Here is a 20,550-nt window from a genome sequence, read left to right as displayed (position 1 = left end):
TGTTATTCTTTTGCATGCCAAACAGATTTGCGTCTTGTGGTTCAAATGTACAATATCGTGTACCAATGGGTGTTTTTTTTCTTTTTCTTGTACCAACATCAACAATTTATTTGCCTCACAGAGAGCATGTCCTTTCTGTTGGAGCATGGCTGCAGTGTAGAAACAAGGGATGGAGCCAGACGTACATCATTACACCTTGCCGCCTTAAAAAACAATTTGCTGCTGTGCAAACTTCTGGTCCATCACAAGGCAAACACCAATGCAGTGTTTAAAGAAAAGCAGGTGAAATATGTTCATGCACTAAACTTAAAGTCATTCCCATTCAAAATGGACTAGAGTGATTGGATCTTGTCCACATCCATTTGAAAACATCTCCAAACAAAAGTTCAGATTAAGTTTTGAAAACTCAGATGTGGTTACATATTCTCTGAAAGTGTGGCAACTACTTACAAAACCAGCCACAGGAAAACTCAGCCCTGCCAACAGCGCATTCTGGTTCAGTAGTTCTAGGGACCATACACATTGCGTACAATAGCTGTTGGAAGGACCAAAAAGGTTGTGAGGACACAAGAAAGTCCCTAATTTTCTTAACAACAGAATCCGCAATGAAACGCTTCAAATAACACTTTATAGAAATCTTCCCGACAACTGCGGTCTCAGCCAGGGTGCTGAGAGTGTCTCGGTGTAAATATTGCTAAATGCTGTTTACCATCATTTGCTGCATAGTGAACGAGTGGCAACACCCATCTGGGGTAAAAAAATTTCATTGTCCTAAAATTGCCACATCCTGTGTGGAAAAAATTATTATTAAAAAAATGATAGAATATAACCACACTGTTAAGGTACAAACTAGTTTGAAGACTTCAGAGTTGAGTCTTCCTGAAAGTGAGCAGTCCTTTTGGTTGCCTACTGTTAAAAGTCTTTTCTCTTAAGTTAATTCCCATTTCCTTTCTAATTAATGTTGGAGTACTATGTAAATTAGAGTTTTCAATTCAGTTGCTTCTGATCAAAAAGCAAATTTCCATAAACTCGTCTTTTCAAGCGATCAAAAGAAATCCCCATTCATTGCAAGAAAATGATGTACCCCATGGACTATTCAGACAACTTATATGGGTCTAACTCGGTTGAATAAAAGTTGCAAAACAATACACTACAGTCTATCTAGTGTTGAAATACATATTTTGTTTACTGTTTTTCATAGGGCTAATAACATATTTCTCCAGCCCTGTACATGCAGGTTGGTTATAAGTAACCACATAATCTAGGGATATTCTCATTGTCCAGAAACCAATTACACCCTTGGACTGTGCAGAGGAAAAATCCAGCACGGAGTGCATGGATTACCTCCTCTCCCTGGGGGCCAAGCATGGTGCCGACATCCCAGAGGAGTTATGGCAAATGGAAGAGGAAGAAGCCGGGGACCAAGACCCGAGGAGGGATGACAGAGATGAGAGTCGCAAGGAGATGGATAAAAAGCCAGATGGAACGGATGACGAAAGAGGGTGGGGCACCTCAGCAGGAGAGAAACAGGGAGGGAAGCAACCCAAGTCCCAAGAACAAAACTCAGAGGCAATACACACATCAGAACAGTCTACGCATGACCCCACCGAAGGCCAACAACCCTCCCAGGAGTCTACTTCGGATGTCGACATCATGACTGACAGTGCCTTGCTTAATCCCATCACTGACAACACGGACAAGGAGGCACTGGAGAGACTATCTCGCAATAGTGACGGCAGAGTGGACACTGAAGAACTTAAGAAGAAACTGTTTAACTGGAATGCTTACTTACAAGGTTTGTCCAGACTTTGTCAGGACTGTTGTAATATTGTAAACATGTTTTGCCCTGCTTTGACTGAAACAATGAAAACTTTGAATTAAACCTTTACTTTGGAAGCAAGAATGGTTTGGATGTAAAGAAACCTCAACAAGAAGTTGCTTTATGCAGATTTATTTATCAAAATAATTGGACAGTTGATTGATCTTTCACTTAATTAATTTCATTGACTGATCACAGCAATTAGTTAATCAATTCATTGATTAGTAAATACAGCCGCATCTTGTTTACTATATATTTGTGTCAGTATTTTTGTTAAGTCAAATGATGCATCAGTGAATGAGCTGAGCCCGTCCTGTTTTCCTGTCAGACAATGTGGAATTTCTGGACGTAGTCATCAACTCCAAAGCCCCTGAGCTGTCCGAGGCCAGAAGGCAGGCCAGAAATCAGAAGAAGGAACTTGTCAGTCGTCTGGAAGAGCTCAAGGCAGAGTTTGAGAGGAGCAGTCGACTCCTGGTCAAAGACGTGGAGAGAAAGGAAGAGAATAGGAAAGAGAGATCCCTGACTGATGGGTCCATGATCAGGAGTTTGCATGACATTGAGGAAAGGTTTCAGGTACAGAAATCCCCCAATTCTTCATAAATTCTTCTTAGAATCAAATCCAATCTTTACAGGTATTTTCAGAAAAGCATAGTTAGGCTTTTTCTAGCCCCTTTGTTGTAGCTGACCAATTAGATGGAGCTGTTGCTCCAGTTAAAATCAAGAGAACAGCTGCCTCATTGTGATAGTTCAGTTCTTCAAAGGTTTGGCAAGTCCTTTACAGGTCATCTAGTGCCGAAAAAACATGCTATTCCAATGACCTAGTGCAAAGAAATTCCAATCGTTTGTTGTTCATCTTTTCACTTGTTCATCTTTTCACTGGACCTGTAGTGTACTGAACTGCAAAATTGTCCTCTTTATTTGTTCAATTCCTCTGGTCCTATAAATGTACGATTGACTGTTGCTAACAGTTATTGTTGTTTTTATGTATTTTCCAAACCCAAAGCATTTTCTTGTTTCATACCTACTCAGTTACCAATTTTTCTTTATGTTTTTTGCATGTTCATTTTTATTTTTACCTATTCTTCACTTTGAAGTTTTCCCAAAGACAGATAAAGAACTATTTTTTATTGAACACTTCATCTTCACTTTTTTCTATATGTGTGTGCATAATTATACTGATTACTCTCGTATTTAAATTATACTTGCCAATGTAAGGACAACCTCGAATTCAAGGAAAGGGCAGTATTTTGTTACCTACAGTACTTACAATCCTGAATAGAGTGCTGAATTAAAACATTTCACTGAACCAACTTGGATAAAAATCAACTTCTCTGTCAAGTACATGTTCATGTATGAATTCTCTGCCATGCAGAGAGCCAACGCGTCCGCTGCCGCCAGCCTCGATGAGTTCCTCCAGTCTCAGTCTAAGTCACCAAGGAGACAAGACAGCTGGGATCCCCATGGCGACAAGAGTTATGAGGAAGTGCCATCAGAAGATGGTACTGGGAAAGAGAGGTTAGGATTAACTTGGAGCATTCAAGCTGACACCCACTCGGCATTGTAGCGCCCTCACTGTGCTGCAGCATGTATCCTGACTCTCTACTTTATAAGCCAACTTTTGCCCAGGATATGACAGGGTTGCCGTGTCCTGAATTTTAATAGAGAACTGGTTCTTCCCCCCTACCGCCCCCAAGAAAGAAATTATAATTTATCTACAATTTCCATTGTTTTCTGTATCCAACTGATACCTCAAAATATTGCTTTCATATATAACATAGAATCTTGCACTCTATAAACCTTGCGAAAATGACGAATGAAAAGACCCCTAAAATATTAAGCACCTGATGCATTAAGAACGTGGAACTAATGGAGTTGCGTTCACGCGTACAGTTTTTGCAAAATTGTCTGAGCCAGTATTTTCAGCGGCACTCATGCATCTTCCCTTGGCAGGTATGATTCCAGGAAGCTGAGGCACCAGGCATGGCTGCACAAAAAGAACCAAGACTACATCAATAAGAAGAAATCTCTTCAAGCTGCTACCGTCATCACATTGGCACCAAGCTACACCACCGGTATGGCTCAGTTTTCACATGACACTACATTGATTACTGCTCAAATTGATCATTTACAGCCGTTTTCTATTGAACAAAAATCTGCACAAACACAGTGAAGGTTTGCTAAGCATTACCCACGAGTTAGCTTCAATTCAGCTTTTAATTAACTCTTTTGAAAAAAAGTAAGGAAAACAAACCCAGAGTAATAGCTTGGATAAAAAAACCAATTTCAATACCTTTTGATTTTATGTGCAAACTTGGAGCTGGAGTCAGCTTAAATTTTGAAATTTTTCTCTTTGAATGAAAAAGTTTGAAATCAAACATTGGAATGACATAAGTGAAGTAGTCTTTATTTTCTTATCAGGCAGCAATCACGACAGAGGTGGGACTGTTGTGATTCCAACAAGACGCAGCCACTCTGTCCCAGATCATCGCACCGTCAAGTCGCCGTACAATGCCAAAGTCATTCTGCCCCTCAGGTAGGCATGACACACTATCAGACGGTGCTTTCAGGTGGTCTGCACTCTGTAGTGTTGTAATCCAGCGACCACGTGAGGCCAAGCTTGCACATTGGTCTCTGACCAGTGGACCAATTTAGCAACTAGCAGTCAAAGCCATTAGTGCAGTGGAATGCTTGCATCACATGCCTCTTCAACCAGTGAGGTTTCCTGATCAGCGGCAGCAGAACAATTTTCAAAAGGGGGGGCGGGCAGTTGTGAGACCATCATGCATCAGCCATTAATATGCCAATCCATTTATTTCTCTACCATTACACTGCTTTGAAAAGCTCAGCACCAAATGTTGTGCAATTTGGATGTTCCTCTGTTGTTTTTCCCTGTGAATTCCTGGTTTGCTGGCTGTTGTCTTCAGATTGCAGGAGCCCAGGCGACGGCGAAGCAACGAGAGCCAGCTGAGCGGGCACGAACAAGCTGAGATCCGGCGCAGGATGGGAGAGCTGAACAATGCCCTGCTGTATCCCAGGGCGAGTCAGATGCGTCCGAGACAGAGCGAAGATGCCTACAATGCAAAAGGTGAGGCCATCCACTGTAACGTCCTTTGACCACTCCCCCCGACAGTGATATTGAAGTTTGGCTCAGTGCAAAGGCCTTTTCATGAAACCTTAGTGACCATGTCATTCCCCTGGTCTTTGAGAGATGTCGCTTCACTCAGTTTGCCACAAGATCATGACTATCATTCAGTCACATCCAAAATTTGAAAGGGACCTTTTCCTTCTGCACAAGCAGTTAGACAAGCCCCCTTTTTCCCCTGCACATTGAACGTGGCCCCATTGCCAGCTTTGGTCATGGTGGGCACACTACCAGCTAGGGGGACATATCTCAAGAACAATAGATGGTTTTGATGATTATGGTATTTGCCAGTGCGGGCCAGTTGCTCAAAGGGGGGGCACTGTCTCTCTCTCAGGCTTCTGCATACTTGACTGAAACCCTAGCCACATTATCTCCGATTCCACTATATGGTTCAAATGATTTTGAAAACTATTTTCACCATATCCGACAATTAATAGTATGGGTATATTTGTATTTCTGTACCATGCCTCACTGTGCGTCAGGATCAGGAGCCGGTAGATAGCATTGAACGGTAATTCAAATGTGTCGTTTGCTTAAGTGTAGGAGATAAGACAGCAGTTTCGTTCCTTTCATCACTAAGAGCAAAAACTTGTTGGAGCTTTAGCCCTTGTTGGACGTTGCCCTTCAACAAGGTCTTTTGATGCCTGGGGCATTGCCAGGAGTTTTCTGGGGGAGAGGGTTAAATCACTTTAAAGTCTATTTTTGAGATGTTATGGTGGTTCTGATGGTCAGAAACCTTTAATAGATGGAGTGTTAATCTCCAGAGTTAGTATGTGATAGATGTTGCAGAGTTGATGTGCAACAGTGCCATTGCTTGAGATTGTTTTTTTTTTTTTCAGTTACACTAACAAAAGAGCCACCAAGTCACAGCAAGCTACACCCAACAAATTCATACTGTCAGTGGCATTAACATTACATCATGTTAATATTCTTCGTTCAGAATCCAGCAGTCCAAGGTGGGACGGGGGTGAGAGACCTCGATGTCCTCTACGCTTTATGGAACCAGCAGAGTTCAAAAAACAGGTTCTCAGCCAGAAGTGATTAGGAGCATCAGCCAGATCATCTGCTAGAAAGCCACAGGCCATATTTTTGTAAAGAGCACAGAGTAAAGCATCATTACTTCCTCGGTTAGGGGGACAAAATTGGAGGCATATAAGTGGATTCGGGTGACACCTGTCAATAGGGAGGACACATAACTGACGCCTAGTTTTACATGTCACCCTCATGGAGTTTTTAAATAAAAGGCAAAATGAGTGACACAAAATGGCAACACTACTGCTGTCCTATTCCAGCAAGTGATTGCACTATCACTTCATAGAAATCAATATTGTTATCTTTACTGGTATGATCCCTACACTATTTGTTTAGTTTTGGGCAACAACATTGGTGTTGTTTTGGGCTGGGCAACAGGCTTGATAAGGGTGACACGTAGCTGTTAACCTTTTCAAAATGTTGCCTCATTGGAACTTTAGTATGAGGAAACAAGGCATGCTTTAATGGGATGACATAACTGTCACACTATTCTGCTATTCCGTAGTAGTGTTGCAATATTGCAAAATCCAGAGAAAATATTGAACAAATGCAGGGGAGTGCAAAACCATTTTTGTCTTTCAAACCCACTGATCTGTGTACCTACTTTATCTTTGGGAGAAACTATGTGATCCGCAAATCCACACGGCCCTATCTGTAGATGTCTTTTTATATCTCCTTGTGAGAAGTCACCAGTAATGCACAAGAAGCCTAAAGAGGGAACTTTTTTCATTGCAGACCCCAGATTAATGTTTGGAACCTTTCAAATTCTGCCAAGAAAATAGCTCTTGAGTTTCAGATGAATTTAAAAAACCCTTTAAAACCAATAGGCCACTCTCATGTTGCCTATAACTTGTGTAGGCGGCCAGAGTTTGCAGAAATATCACCTTTTGGTTGGATTTCGATTTTACCTCCATTCGCTCAAAATGGTAATTTTCCCATGCACATCTATTTTCTGGTGTTCCAAGAGCCGAGCGGGATTTATAACACTTCGTGAATTATTCTTCTGTACCGACGGCCAACCATAGTTTCAGCAACCACTTGTAGGAAAAGCACGGCCGTGACATCAAACGTGCAGATCCTATTGCTTGATTCAGTTAGAGGATTTTGGAAGTTTCTGGAGATTCTCCCAGTACATTTGGAAATCTCTGTTTAACACTTTTAAAACGAAGTCTGGAAAAACTTTCTTCACATTGTGCTGCTTTTATTTTTCATATCACTCGCCGCAAACATAAAAAGAAATGTGGAAAGTTATTTAAATATGTACATTAACTCATACAGCTCTCTGTACTAACATATTTTTTCTTGAAGTAAAAAAAAAATGTAATTTATTAAACTTTACAATTGTTCAATTCAGCAAGACAGGGATGAAATTAATTGCTTTATACACTTATTTGATACACATTCCTCTATTAAATTATTCATCATTGGAATTAACTAATCCCTTAGATATAAATAAGTCATATTTACAAACGTGCAAAAATAAGCTGCCATGTAACAATCGTGAGCATTCTACAAACAATCCAGGTTCTTGCATCCAGCATGGATAAAGTCCTACAGTTAGTAAAATGTTCAGTTTCCAACCTAACATGCCACTCGCAGTATTTCCAAGGAGAACTGATGACTTGGATGTGAACCCTCTAGCAAGCATACAAATAGGGTCTGTGCACAAAAGATTGGGGGCGCTACGCGGCCCACCCACAACATTCTGGGGCTGGCAGTTAACAAAAATGGCACTGGAATCACGGCCTTGGTTCAATCCCCTCCTTCCTCCATGGTTCAACCCCCCAAAAAGCTGTGACAAATGTATGTACATATATGGGCCAGGTGGCAATGCGAAAGGTCATTGGCTCTTATCTTATATATGTAAGCAATTATGCAGTTTTGGGTACCACAGTTTGGGGTAAGTTTGTGGTGTTGGAGAAGAGGGAATGATGTTTATGTCCATACTCTACTTGTGGAATTTGGCAGTATCCCATTATGCTTTCATTCTACCATAGAGGAAGGACATGGAAGGAGTTGCGACTCTGGCACTTCAAAGTATTCAATGTCAGACGAATAATAGAAAACATTCCCAAAATGCGTGATCACTGCCTGCATCTTAGCCGACAAGCGGGGTCGGTAATATCCTAGCAATACTTTTTAGTAGTTTTTTTGCTTGCAATTAAATACAAATTATTGCTGTGACCAGGAAATAGAGAAAAATTCCTGATATTAGACCTACTTTTGCCATCATAAATAAACTTTTTAAATTTTGATACATTGTTCCATTTCCCGTGCAAAGTTTGTAATTTTTTTCTCCTCCCTACAATACATCAGTGTTCAAAGACTTGGTAAAAATTTGGCTAAGACTGGCCAACAAAATGTTGACTTTCACTGGAAAGCTAAGTTCATAACTAACAAAATGCGTTATCTCATCACAGGCAGTGATCGTGAAATCTCATAAAATACTCCTTTGTGCAAATGCCATAATAAAAATGATTCGAACAAAACAAACTCTTGTAAACAACCAAGCTATTTAGTCCCAAAATAACTCCAGACGAAAGCGCTCATTGAGGGCAATGACTGCACATATAGATTGAGGGCATACAGCATAATGCAAGTAACTGTGCAAGCATTAAATTTGATGTTGTCATGAGATCATACCAAGGACCAACAAAGGCATGAATATTCATTCTCATATACCTCAGTGCACAAAGTTTTAAGGGTGCAAATTACCATCGACAAATTGCGGCGGCAATCATAGGGTACCAAGGGGGTTCGTGGTTGTAAAACAGAGGGTGCATAGCAAGCGTTCGCTGCGCTCTAACTACGGACATACCAGGCATGCCAGAAAGCGGTAATTGGCCAGATGTTAAAGCCTGGGCAGTTCGAACTCCTGTGTCCTTCCCCTATGATTCAACACATTTAATTCATTGGAAAGATATATAAGAGAAGCGGTAACACAACTTTGCTGTATATCAGACACAAGCATGTTGTCCAAGTTCACATGTAATTATCAATATTGAAGATTATGAAAAATTCTCATTTGTAAAACATGTTTGGGTGGGAAATCGCATTATTTTCCTTAATGTGTCCAATAAATATTGATGCATCCATCCTACAATAAAGTAAAGAACCTGTAGCAATGTGTGCTTTATTATTTACAAACCGAAGTCGGGCAAAAATTTAAAAAAATTAACTACACTTATTGTCCAATGGTTGGTTTTGTCACCAAGATTTATGATTAATCGCTTCCATGTACTATGCTATGGAAAAAAATCTCTACAAAATGCCAGAATCTCTGCATGTAAAATGAAATAATTCTTAAAATTCACTTGAGTTGGGAGCAAGTAAAAGTAATGAAGCCCATATGAGATCTGCTCTTTGCAAAGTCAACAAGCCTTTGATACAAATCGGTGCCATTCCATGACAACTCACGGAGTATTACTTGACAGACTTTGATATGGGTAAAAAAAAAAAAAGGATGGGGGAAATCTCGGGCCATCAACTCACTTCTCTTTATGAAATTATGCCCATCAACCCCCCGCCCCCCAATATAGCCATGCCTCCTTTTTTTTTCGTATTCTCGGTTGGACCTGTGAAGTTTTTTACAGTCCCTACATGTACCCCAAAGAGATTTGGGTGAATTTACACAAAATGACCCATCAAGCAAAGGACATAATTGTGCCCTACTGTGTGTCTTTCTGGAGGAAGTCGCAGATAAAGAATCACATCAAATGTATGAAAACATTCAGAACGTTTTTCTTGCAAGACACAACTACATGTAATGCACGTACATCCCCCATCATGAGCAACTAAAACTTAACTTTCCAGTCCAACATTCCGATGGCAGTGCAGTTGGTCACAATACAATACCATTCTAGTTTTTAATCAAAGCCAAGCATCCTGACAGAGAAATGCGCACCCTGCCAGGACAGTGTTGTAAGTTACAATGATCCTGGCATCATTGCTTTAATACAATTTGCCACAGTATTCATCCGCAATAAAACAGCTGCATGCAAGTCGCGCTCTACTCCAACAACCTACAGGCTCTCCCCCAATTTGACAGTGGGGAGACATCCAATTTCCTGAGGCAAAATACTAGTCCGCTCATCTCAAGGCCTTTGCTCATTGTTTGGAATACAAAGAACATGAAAGTCATTCTCTGCAGCACACATGGCATCCTACATGAAGTACGCTCACAACCACATCCCTGGAAATCTGAAGGCAGGGAGATAAAATAATGTGACCAACATTCTTCGTGTAGCAACGCTGCCATCAAATCGTGGTTTGCATTTTCAAGATAGGCGCAAGTGCACTAAGCGAGATCTTCAATGTGGAAGAACTAGGCGAGCGTGTATGTAAGGACTGCGCAGTGACTGAATGATGCTCTCTTAATTGGCCGTGTGCACTTCAAGTAGTGTTTGCTGTTTTTAACTATTTAACAATGCACTCCTAAATGGACTACACCATGTCAGCCTCGTTCTGGAAAGTGGGTACGCCAGCTGAAGTAGTCTGCCATTAACAACCAGACTTTTGTATGTGTGCACATGCGTTCATATCATACTCATGCTTGCTGTGCATTTTGGTGTTTGCGTGGATGGAAACTTTCTCATCAAGGGAAGTTTGGAAACGTGCAAGTGAATTTTCAAAGGTTTTGAATGCTACCAGATGTAGATTTGCTTTAGTTTTTGGTCTTACTGAAATGAAAAAAAGAAGAAAACTCAGAAAAATCTGTGAGACACCACTAACTCTCGGACGAGTAGGTCTGGACTTTCTGAGTAACTTGTTGAGTGATTCATTTTCCCTCAGCTTTGCCTCAGGAAAGTCTAATGCTAGAAGGATCACCTTGGCAAACTTTTCCAACCACATGACTTGCAGTAGTCAACATCAGCACAATGTTGTTACTTCTTGCATGAGGCAACCCGACTGAAACTTTTATATTTAACTCTAAAAAATGGATAAGTCAACATTGACAAAAGACGTCTGATTCCATGAACATGAGCAATTATGAAAACAAAACAGAGGGCCAAAAGACCATTGATAAACATGACTTCGGGGCCATTTCTGCCAGAGTTGGTTCCACTGAATTCACATGCAAGTTACAATGGTTATTTCAGGAAAACGTACGCATATTTACAAGACATCTGGCAAAATGGCAGCAGCAGTGAAGTTCACTGTACGAAGCGCAGAGTCAGCAGTCACAAAATCCACAGCTGCAGGTTTATGGCCATCAGGAACACTTCATAGATCATGTCTACTTCTGCAAGAGAAACGGGACAGATATTTAGACAGTGTAACGACAAGCATTACCTCCGATTATTTTAATATCAATGATTAAAGACGAAGAACAGACATCTTGACTGGCCTATGGTTGTTTAATTCCATTAGCAGAATCCTCTGTAGAACAGTAATAACAGACGCCCATTGATGAGTGGGCAATTTCTTTTCCCATGCCTAAAACTGCTACGGGTCCCAAGACAGACGTACCTAGCATTAATTTGGGTCAAGACGAAGGTCCAGGCTCTTTGCTCTCTCCAGACTTTTGCCGCTTCAGAATGGCCGCTAGAAGTCTAGAAAGAACAGAGAGCTTCAACTACAAGTCTGGAAAGAACAGAGAGCTTACAAAGGATATTTGAGGCAAAACACAAATGTACAAGACTGCACAAGCCAGAGGATGACCTGCTTAATCTCTGTCTCGCTTCTACACTGGTCGGGCAAAGTAATTAAGAGAGAAGCGACTTTCTGTAACTGCAGGAGAACTACTATACAACTTCACATTAACCCCTAACCGGCACTGTAGTAGAGTCCATCTCAAGTCCAGTTTCAAGGATATAGGAAGTCACTTCACTCCTTCAGTCTAAAAGTAACACAGGATGAATGCGATGAAGGAAAGCCTTTCTGGCAATTCAGTCTGAGAAGTGTGACTGAGTTGACCCTGTCAAGACTTCTGAGGATATGCATTGGACTCAGCTGAGGCCCGGGTCTTTGACGTTTTCCAAAAATCTCAACTTGGAAACTGTGTTGATATCAAGGGCACAAAGATTTCTAGAGTTCTGATTCCCCATAAAACTGGACAGATATCTGAAATACCAGAACAAGGGGGCCCCGAACCATACCTTCCAAGAATCTTGCCTTATGCCTGGTTCCGATATACACAAACCTTCAACGCTAGGCATATTATCAAAATCCATTTTGTTTGGCTTTTGGGGGGACAAAGAAAAAAAAGCAACAGACACACGGCATTACTCCACAGATACTCCTTTGAAGGGGGATCCAGAAATGCACGAAGGGGAATATACAAGAATTTCACATTTACGAACAAAGACACTGTACGGTCTATTCATTCCCAGCCATCTGTCAGCAATCAACCAATGCCTCAAGGTACCTCTGCATTAAGCATTTAAGTCAGCAGTCATTTTAAAAAAAATACTGCAAGTAATTATCTCAGGACATTTGCTGTAATAATAGTAAAAGTTCACAGAAGTTATTAAACCTGATCAGAATCACTGGCTCAGATGATCAATTCATTTCTTTAAAACATCTTCAAAGACTGCCAATAAAGATAAGCCACCACTTTCAGATTCCTTGAAAACTTCACTAGGGTACCTCACAAATGTCTCCGATGTCTCGAGAAAAAAGCAAAGCCTCTTTTTTTGAAAGTATGAATCTATTTCCTCCCCTTTTTCTGGCAATACTGGATCCGCCCTCCACCTCGTTAATCAGAGGAGTTTAAACTGACATTCAGTACCACCTTCCGGGCCACTGTTGCTCTTTGCTGGTCAGCGGCACATAGACCACACCCATCAGGTTCTTCTTTGTCACGCGGCCCTCCAGGTCTTTGTCATACTGTTCTAGCATCTGATTGGCTCCCTGGGGACCCACTGGGATGATCAGTCGGCCACCTGGCTTCAGCTGTTCTATGAGCTGCCGAGAGAGTTAAAAAAGCAATTGTTACACATTTATTGGTTAGTATCATTTTGACATCACCATGTTTAAAGTCTGAAAGTTTTCAAGGTTACAATGCTGGTATTTAAGTAACCCAATAAAACCTGGGGCTTAAACATATATTCACTTGTGTTCAATTCAATTGTTTTAATTTGTGACTTAAAGAATGATATCAGATTGTTTTTCACAAACTCTGTTCAAAGTGTTTGTAAATGACTTGGTTGGAAGCTCGTTACAAATAATGAAATCAAAAGGAGCCCTGATTTTGGAACTTACAGCTGGAGGTAATACAGGGGCAGCTGCTCCAACATGGATCGCATCGTAAGGTGCACCCTCCACATAGCCTTTTCTCCCGTCACCAGCTACAAGTTCAATTTCAAAATAAGGGATTATTCCATTCTAAATTTTGCCAGCACTCCTCATCTTTTATACAAAAATCCAGCAGGCCTTGCAAGCTCCAGTACAGTTAGCAGGCACAATAGAAAACTTCTCTTAGACATGTTTTGCTTTTCTAAATCCTTTGCAGTCTTTTGTCTTGTAAAATCTAACTCAGGCAGCTGGATGGTGCACTCCTCACGTGCTCTATTTGGTCCTTAGTGAGCACCTACCGGTACATGTAAATGTGACCTTCCAAGGTCCCTTCAGCTGAAGAGTTTTGAGAGGTGAGGATGGCTCTGTTGAAAGCTGAGCTTAGTGTGAGTGGGCCACAGGTTGCATTTATACGTGCTACACATTTCAGGTGGGAACTCGGTACATTTAGAAACTGCAATAATTTGTACGCGTCCTTAATTAAACAGCGCATCAGACAGTTCTAAAATTGTATCCTCGATGATTACAACAATCATCTAATAAAAGGTTAATGCAGTGAATTTATGGACACTCTTACAGTGCGTCTTTATGCTCTGCAAGGTATGAACAATGTTGGACATCCTGCTGGGGTTATCAGCGCATTCTTCTAATGTTTCAAATTGTTAAAGCTTTACTGGACAACCAAGGGTGCCCCTACTGTGATGTCAATCAGGGAAGACACTGCTCAGTTTTCTGTTTATGTTGGGAACCTAAAATTTGCTCACTGAAACCATTTCTGAGAAAAATTTCTTACGTCAGCTTATACTGCCATGTACTTACTCAGCAATACATCACCAAAGGATAGGAAATTTAGGGCAGCAAAATAACAAAGCTTATGGCAGTTTTGCGTGCACAAATCGATGCTACACTGAGAGGTTTTCTCTTTGGGACAGCATCACAGTTTTGCTCATGAATATGACAAGTTGCATCAGCAAAAAAACCAAAAGAGGTACTAAAATAAGGTCATTTAAACTGGCAAAACAAATATTGAAAATGAGATTAAATTTTGAAACACAGGGGTGCATTTTCACAAGTTGTAGTAAAATACTGCATTGCACAGACAATTAAAAGCTGATTTTATTGCCTTTTTCAAAATCAGTCTGGCCTTTTCTTTGTCTTATGATCCAGAGTTGAGGTCACGCAGCTGAATGTAAAATTGAATAATACTATTCCTGACTCCAGCCTCATATGTTAGACCATTTGCTTTTTTCTGTGACTGACAACTGAGAGTTGAATCAAGCTGGAGGACCTCAACTCAGGGACCAAATTCATGGGACTGAAACCTGAAACCCTAAGGCAAAATTGAGGTTTGGAATCCCCCATGTCCCCCGTCCTCAGTGCTTGGGAGTCTCCGTAGAGGAGGATACTTGTGAACTCACTGACTAGCTTGACTCTGCCTGATTCCAGCAAGTACCCATGATCCTTCTGCACATTGCTTATCGACCAATCCACTAACTCCTTAATGTGGTCAATGCCCACAACACGTCCAGTCTCACCAACCTGCAACAGGGAGAGATGTTTTACAGTCAAATACGTTGGAATCAAAACTTTTATCTAAAAACTTCTTCAATACTGCATCGGGGCTTAATGTCCTAACATAAAAACCACCAAAAAAATGTGACTGGGCCACAACAGTTATTAGATTTTTGGTGAATCAATCCTTTAGTCCCTCAACTGCCAAAACTTACCCCTCACCCAACTACTTGATGTTCCCAACTGCTATTCCACACAGTGTAGCATGAGTTTATGCACTGGAGTATATAGCCCAAAACTAGCCACAAAACAGCACAATAATTCATGATTACACTAGTCACAAAACAGCATGCGATCAATATTTGGCCAAGCAATGTTTTTCAAAAAAAAAAATTCACCGGTTTCAAAATATTAAATAAGACATGTAATGCCATACAGCGAATAGAAACACTGGCAATAAAAACAGACACACTGGCAGGATACAGGGGGCCAACGGACCATGTCTCCCCCCAGAATTGTTTGGGTTTTTTGGACAAATTGTGAAATGTGATTCTTTTTTAAACATTTCATTTTCCTTCTGTCCAAATGCGAGTAAAAAGCACCTTAATTTAGCCACACCCATCAGAACGCCTTAAAAGGTCACATATAGAAATTTCCAATCCCCCCCAAAAAAATTTTGGCCCCTTCTTAAAATTTGCTTTTGGATCTTGCCCTGAACAGAAATGAAAGTGCATACACGTATCATACTCTATAGATTCTGCTTCATTCCAAGATTCCTTGCAAACTTTTCAGTAAATAAAGGCACTGCTGAAAATGTGCACATTTGCCATCCAGCTGGAAGAGGATCCTTGTAAAAAAATGCCCAGAGGTATCCCACGAAAAAAGGAACTAGACTCACCATGATCCCCATACATGCCGTGAGGTATCCACTACCTGAGCCCACATCTAAAGCAGACTTTCCTTCCGAGAGATGGTCCTTCAAGAGCTCGAGAGCATGGGCATGCTGGTTGGAAAAGGAGACGAAAACCAAGATGGGCAACTTCAAATACTTCACAATCAGTGACAATAGAATATGAAGAGACCAGATGGCTAAGGAGAGACTGTGGACTGAGGAGAAGGTCACGACACGTGCAACTGGGGGGTTGTACCAATGGTGCAAATTTTTAGGGCTTAACAGTCAGAATCGTGCACAAGTGTTTTTTTTCCACTCTTTGCAAAGGTCAAAAGTTAGGCTCAGTGCCTTTTTCCCGACCTGAGAAAATCTCTATTTACAAATTTCCGAAGTTATGATTATTGTAGGTAACTCCTTCTCATTGAACTTCTGCAGTCAAACTAAAGAGCTGCACAGGACGAAAAAAGGCCACACTCACCATGTGAGGTGCACTTATAGTAACAGCATAACCTGCAGAGAAAAGAAAAGCTAACTCAAACACTGCTATTTTCCCCAGATTTCTTGCACAAAACTAATATCTGAATAAGCAAATGTTTCTACACAAGAATGTGAATATATGTGGAATATACATCAAATCAAACTGAACTGTAAAATGTCCTTTTCGAGCATGATCAGTGGCCATTTTGGTCCCAGCAATTTGCACTTCATGTAACTGGCACAGATTCTAGGTAAGTAAGAGTTTCTGTCATTGTTACTCAAGCAATCAAGAGGCTTACTTTATGTTCACACTCACCTATTCCTTGGGGTGAGTCTGCATAAGGATCAGTCTTGCTCTTGCTGTAACTTTTCCTGTCCACCTGTTTCATGGCATTGTGGACACTCTCAGATTTGATTATGCCATGTTCTGTGGCGAGAGAAAAAATCAGTTCAGTTCCAAATTTCTGGCAAAGATACAGCAAAGTAAAAAGGAAAAGATGAAAGCAAAAGAAGGACCCAATCCAAGTTAAAAAATCGTAAGAGGTCTTAGTAGATATTTCAGGGTAATAAATCTATCCTTAAGTTAATAGCAATGTACTGGGGCAGTCTAGTCTTGGGAAGTATCGCTTTTGCGGATCTGTTTTGGTCTTCATAGTTTCAGGCTTTGGTTTCATCTTAGTCTCATAATTTTCCCGGTCTCAAAACCATGACCAGACTTCTTCTTGACCTCAAGTACCAGTTTTGGTCCGAGGTCTTGGTCCATTGGGCTTAGACCAGTCCAACCAGAGAGGCAGGTTTTAGCCCAATAACTTGGGCCCAAATACTGATCTCCCTCAATATCCTAGGCATTTTTCTACAGCAGACGATGGAGTCCAGTGCTCAAAGACAAGATTAAAACTGTCTCAACAATGTACAGAAGTACATCACCATATCTGACATTAAATAAAAACAAGGACACCTCCCCTGCAAGCCTGCATCTAATGCTGCAACAACGCATGTATATGTTGACTGCGAACTGACAAACTAAAAATAAACACAATGACAGCACTGCAAACATGTGCAAGTATGTGGTTGGTGTGTGTCACTCCAGTAAAATGCAGTAAAATGTGACTTAGAAATCTGGGCAATTAAATAGGAATTGAACAGAACGGATGTTGAGAGGTCACAGGTGTCATTTTTTTATAGGCCTAATAAAATGTTTCTGCAAGAATCAAAGAGATTATGTGCTCTAGCTCTACTAAGTGGAGCGTTAATATTCCTCTTTTTCGAATTTTGTACTGGATCGGTCATACTAATGCTCCACAACATTACATAGAGTAAAGTGACAACAGGTCCCAAAAATTCCAAATACTGACCCACAATACCTTTATCGCCACCTACTGGCTTCCTTAAATGCCAAAGTCAAACCGTTGGGGCTTCAATGATATTTTGGACTTCAAACAGGGGTGTGAGTGGCCACTTAAACTTAAAGCTGAAAACAGCTAGCAAAAAGCTGACATGTAAAAAGTACACAACAGGTGAACAAATGAAGCTGAAATTGAGGGTCAACGTCTAAACAAAAAAAGCTGAAATCAACTAAAAAGGTGAATTCAAAATCCAACCATTTTCACTAGACACAGACACCACACTTAAACGTTTTGACGCCTCCTCCCATTCAAATATGAGTGCTTAGATTTTGCTGGCGCACAAAGTCTATGGAAGAACATGGTTCCTCCAGGATGCTATTCCAACCATTATGTATTAATTCTCCATATGGACAATGCATTCGACATTAATTTAGTGAATGTTAAAGAGTTTTCTATAATAACTACATGTCATTTGTGGAACTCATCTCACGACCATTTTTTAAAGAGGCTTGTTACACACTGGAGCACGGACAGCAAAGTGGAGATGGGACGAAGTGGGGATGGGGCGAAGTGGTTAGGGGGGACGTGGAAATGGGGCGAAGTGACTGTAAAGCACTATAAGGGATGTTGGATAACTCGACCGTTTGCCAACTCAACTTCAGATAACTCAACCGTTGAGACAACTCGACCGTTGACACACCTTGACCATTTGCCAAGTCGTCCGTTAGGACAACTCGACTTTGACAGAGAGACAACTCGATCAGTGAGATCTCTACACATTTCGCAGTCACTTTCCCGGTTCCAGATCGCATAAATTATTCAGTTAGACGGCAGCTTCAACAAATCCCCAAATTCCAGTGAAATGTGGCCACCATCCACCTTGTGTGCTAGAGATGCCTACCAAATGAATTTCAAACTTTTACTATTTAAATATTTCTTAATTTAGAGAAAATTAGTCCATAAATAAGAATTTAATGAATTTTTTTTTAAAGTGGATCTTGCTTAAATTTCGACTCAACTTTTTCAGCTGCACAGCGCGAGTCATCAAAGATACTACCTCGTGCCGCACAGTTGACGAACCCATTAGGTTACGTACATTTCTGCAACGTCCGTATAGTAAGATGAGTTTGCAAAGTATATTGCGTGCATGCACTTAATGTGTGATCAAAAACTCGGAAACAACATGCGTTTAGTTTTCGGCCAGTTTTAATAAAACGCAACTTTGAAAGTCAGTTTGATTAAAGAGACACTAGATTCAAAAGTTTATGCAAAAGAATTTGGGATCACTCTTAATGAGTGACATATTGCCCAGTAACTATTCATAATATTTTTTCCGCTACCGTGCTTATAAAGAACTAGGTATATGTGACTGGGTCAGCGCGGTTGCAAGATAGATTGATTGCACAAAGATTGACTTACTACAGCCACCAATTTTCTAATACCTCATAAATTAGGCTTGTTTATCTATGACGTGCAATTCCATCCCATTATTAAGGCACAGAATTTCACACAGTGGCCCCAGCAGACGACTGGGCTAAGTGAACAGTGTCCCGAAGGATGACTTGTCTCAACGGACGACTTGTCTCTCCCTTTTTCACATGGACAGTCGAGTTGTCTCAACGGTTGAGTTGTCTCAATGGACAAGTTGTCCGATGTCGAGTTGGCAAACAGTCGAGTTGTCTGGATGCCACTGTAAGTATGACCAATCCAGTACAAAATTCGAAAAAGAGGAACAGGCCTACCGCTCCACTCTGACTAGAGCTAGTGCTAGCTCTACTTAGTTGTTTGCCCATAGAGTTATTGGACCAGAAAATCTACACACCCGTACTTGAATGGGAAGCGGCAGCGAAAAGTTTAATTGTGTGCGTGTGTCAAGCGATAACAGTCAGATTTTGATGGATTTTGACATGTTTGAAATCAGAAATATCATTGAAGTCCAAACCGTTTGACGTTGGCATTTACCAAAGCCAGTAGCTGGTGATAAAGGTATTTTTGGTTGAGTCTTTGGAATTTTTGAGAACCCTTTTCACCTTACTCTACTTACAGGCGAGGAGCGTTGGTATGACAATCCCGTCCAAAATCATAAAAAGAGGAATACTATATCATGCTCTACTCAGTAGAGCTAAGCTAGTGCTCACTTGATATGCTTGGAATCAAGGTACATTTATGCATGAAGCTAAAACCACAGCACTGTGAGACGTGGTGGCAAAGTACCCCTAGACATATAGAACTATGACAAGACGAACCCCGTAGTCAAGTTCTAGCAATAGGGGACAGAGGCGAAGGGGGTGTGACGGTCGCACACGGTGAGAAGTCGGATTGGGAATGCATGTCATTCATGGGATTTGCTTAACGGTACCCCCAAATCTCACACACATAGAATAATCATCGATTCAAGTATTATTCCCTTCTTTAAAAATGGAAACAAGAGCCAACTGGAACTGTTGGAATGTTCCACATTCCAGGATGACACACTTGAACAGAATAAACTCACGTTTGAGCTTGTAAACAAGCTCGTCGTGTGTCGAACCGCTGGATCGCCACGCCATTGCTGACCGTGAAAATGGCGCCCCCATCGAATATAACACAGTAAAGGTCACCGCGGCCAAATAGAATCGTCCATGTGCGGGGGTGGCAACTTTGTTCAACATCCTATTTGGTGCGGAAAAATCCTTACAAATAGTCAGTTAGGTTAAAATACACTCGTAAACATTATTAACACAATTTGAAAGTTAAAATATACAATTAAAGCTAGATGGTGGCAAACATTTGAAGTCTGTTTCAAAAAGTATTACAGTTCTCCCCTATCTGAAAAATAGTATAGCTTGGGTCGCGCGGAAATCTAGGTAGGAAGGTGTGGAAGAGAGTCAGAAATACCAGTTACGAGCTGTAACTTGTCGAGTTTTACCGGAATCTCGAATATTAAATGATGCTAAAGATACCTACTTCAGCAGTAATTTCGTCCATATTAAGAAATCGAGATAATACCACAAAAGTTTACCTGGGGTTTATAAAACATCAAACTATTCTTTCGTCCGTGGTAAGTTGGCGTCTAATTTGCAAGGCTTGCCCTGGCTCTTCTAAAACTGACAGG

General features: G+C 40.9%; 2 protein-coding genes across 7 annotated transcripts in view; one reads left to right on the top strand and one right to left on the bottom strand.

The window, feature by feature from the left end:
- LOC110975215 (uncharacterized) overlaps positions 1-9,521 on the top strand; it is a 22,004-nt gene extending 12,483 nt beyond the window's left edge. For 2 of the 3 annotated variants that reach the window (XM_087147194.1, XM_022227491.2), the window contains exons 8-15: positions 122-282; positions 1,285-1,795; positions 2,148-2,392; positions 3,192-3,334; positions 3,770-3,891; positions 4,238-4,352; positions 4,744-4,904; positions 5,902-9,521. In XM_087147194.1, the coding sequence (XP_087003320.1) occupies positions 122-282; positions 1,285-1,795; positions 2,148-2,392; positions 3,192-3,334; positions 3,770-3,891; positions 4,238-4,352; positions 4,744-4,904; positions 5,902-6,002 (1,559 nt within the window). In that variant the 3' untranslated portion in view covers positions 6,003-9,521. Of the gene's footprint in view, positions 1-121; positions 283-1,284; positions 1,796-2,147; positions 2,393-3,191; positions 3,335-3,769; positions 3,892-4,237; positions 4,353-4,743; positions 4,905-5,443; positions 5,473-5,901 lie in introns of all 3 variants that reach the window. The other variant, XM_022227492.2, reaches the window with a different exon arrangement.
- Positions 7,174-20,550, bottom strand: LOC110975214 (protein-L-isoaspartate(D-aspartate) O-methyltransferase-like). 4 transcript variants are annotated; one of them, XM_022227485.2, is made up of 10 exons: positions 20,458-20,550; positions 19,951-20,108; positions 16,427-16,537; positions 16,112-16,143; positions 15,640-15,744; positions 14,648-14,768; positions 13,197-13,282; positions 12,727-12,899; positions 11,463-11,545; positions 7,174-11,235 (listed from the first exon to the last, which is right to left on the bottom strand). In XM_022227485.2, the coding sequence occupies exons 2-9, from the start codon at positions 20,105-20,107 to the stop codon at positions 11,479-11,481; spliced, it is 852 nt and encodes a 283-aa protein (XP_022083177.2). In that variant the 5' UTR covers position 20,108; positions 20,458-20,550; the 3' UTR covers positions 7,174-11,235; positions 11,463-11,478. The 4 variants fall into 4 exon arrangements, with proteins under 4 accessions (XP_022083177.2, XP_022083176.2, XP_022083180.2 ...); XM_022227484.2 differs by having other exon boundaries at positions 19,951-20,128; positions 20,458-20,535; XM_022227488.2 differs by lacking the exon at positions 11,463-11,545 and having other exon boundaries at positions 12,715-12,899; positions 19,951-20,128; positions 20,458-20,532.

The sequence above is a fragment of the Acanthaster planci genome, linkage group LG01, assembly GCF_054643075.1.
Source record: "Acanthaster planci isolate LZ-2023a linkage group LG01, COTS_SCS, whole genome shotgun sequence".
In the NCBI taxonomy this organism is placed as follows: Eukaryota; Metazoa; Echinodermata; class Asteroidea; order Valvatida; family Acanthasteridae; genus Acanthaster; species Acanthaster planci.
This window is presented reverse-complemented; position numbering and strand designations above follow the sequence as displayed.

Bases quoted from the DNA above. Each gene is read 5' to 3' on its own strand.
- LOC110975214 (XM_022227484.2), bottom strand. The intron at 16,144-16,426 runs GTGAGTGTGAAC...TTTTCTCTGCAG, and splicing joins AGACTCACCCCAAGGAATAG to GTTATGCTGTTACTATAAGT. The intron at 13,283-14,647 runs GTGAGTTCACAA...TTGAACTTGTAG, and splicing joins AGGCAGAGTCAAGCTAGTCA to CTGGTGACGGGAGAAAAGGC.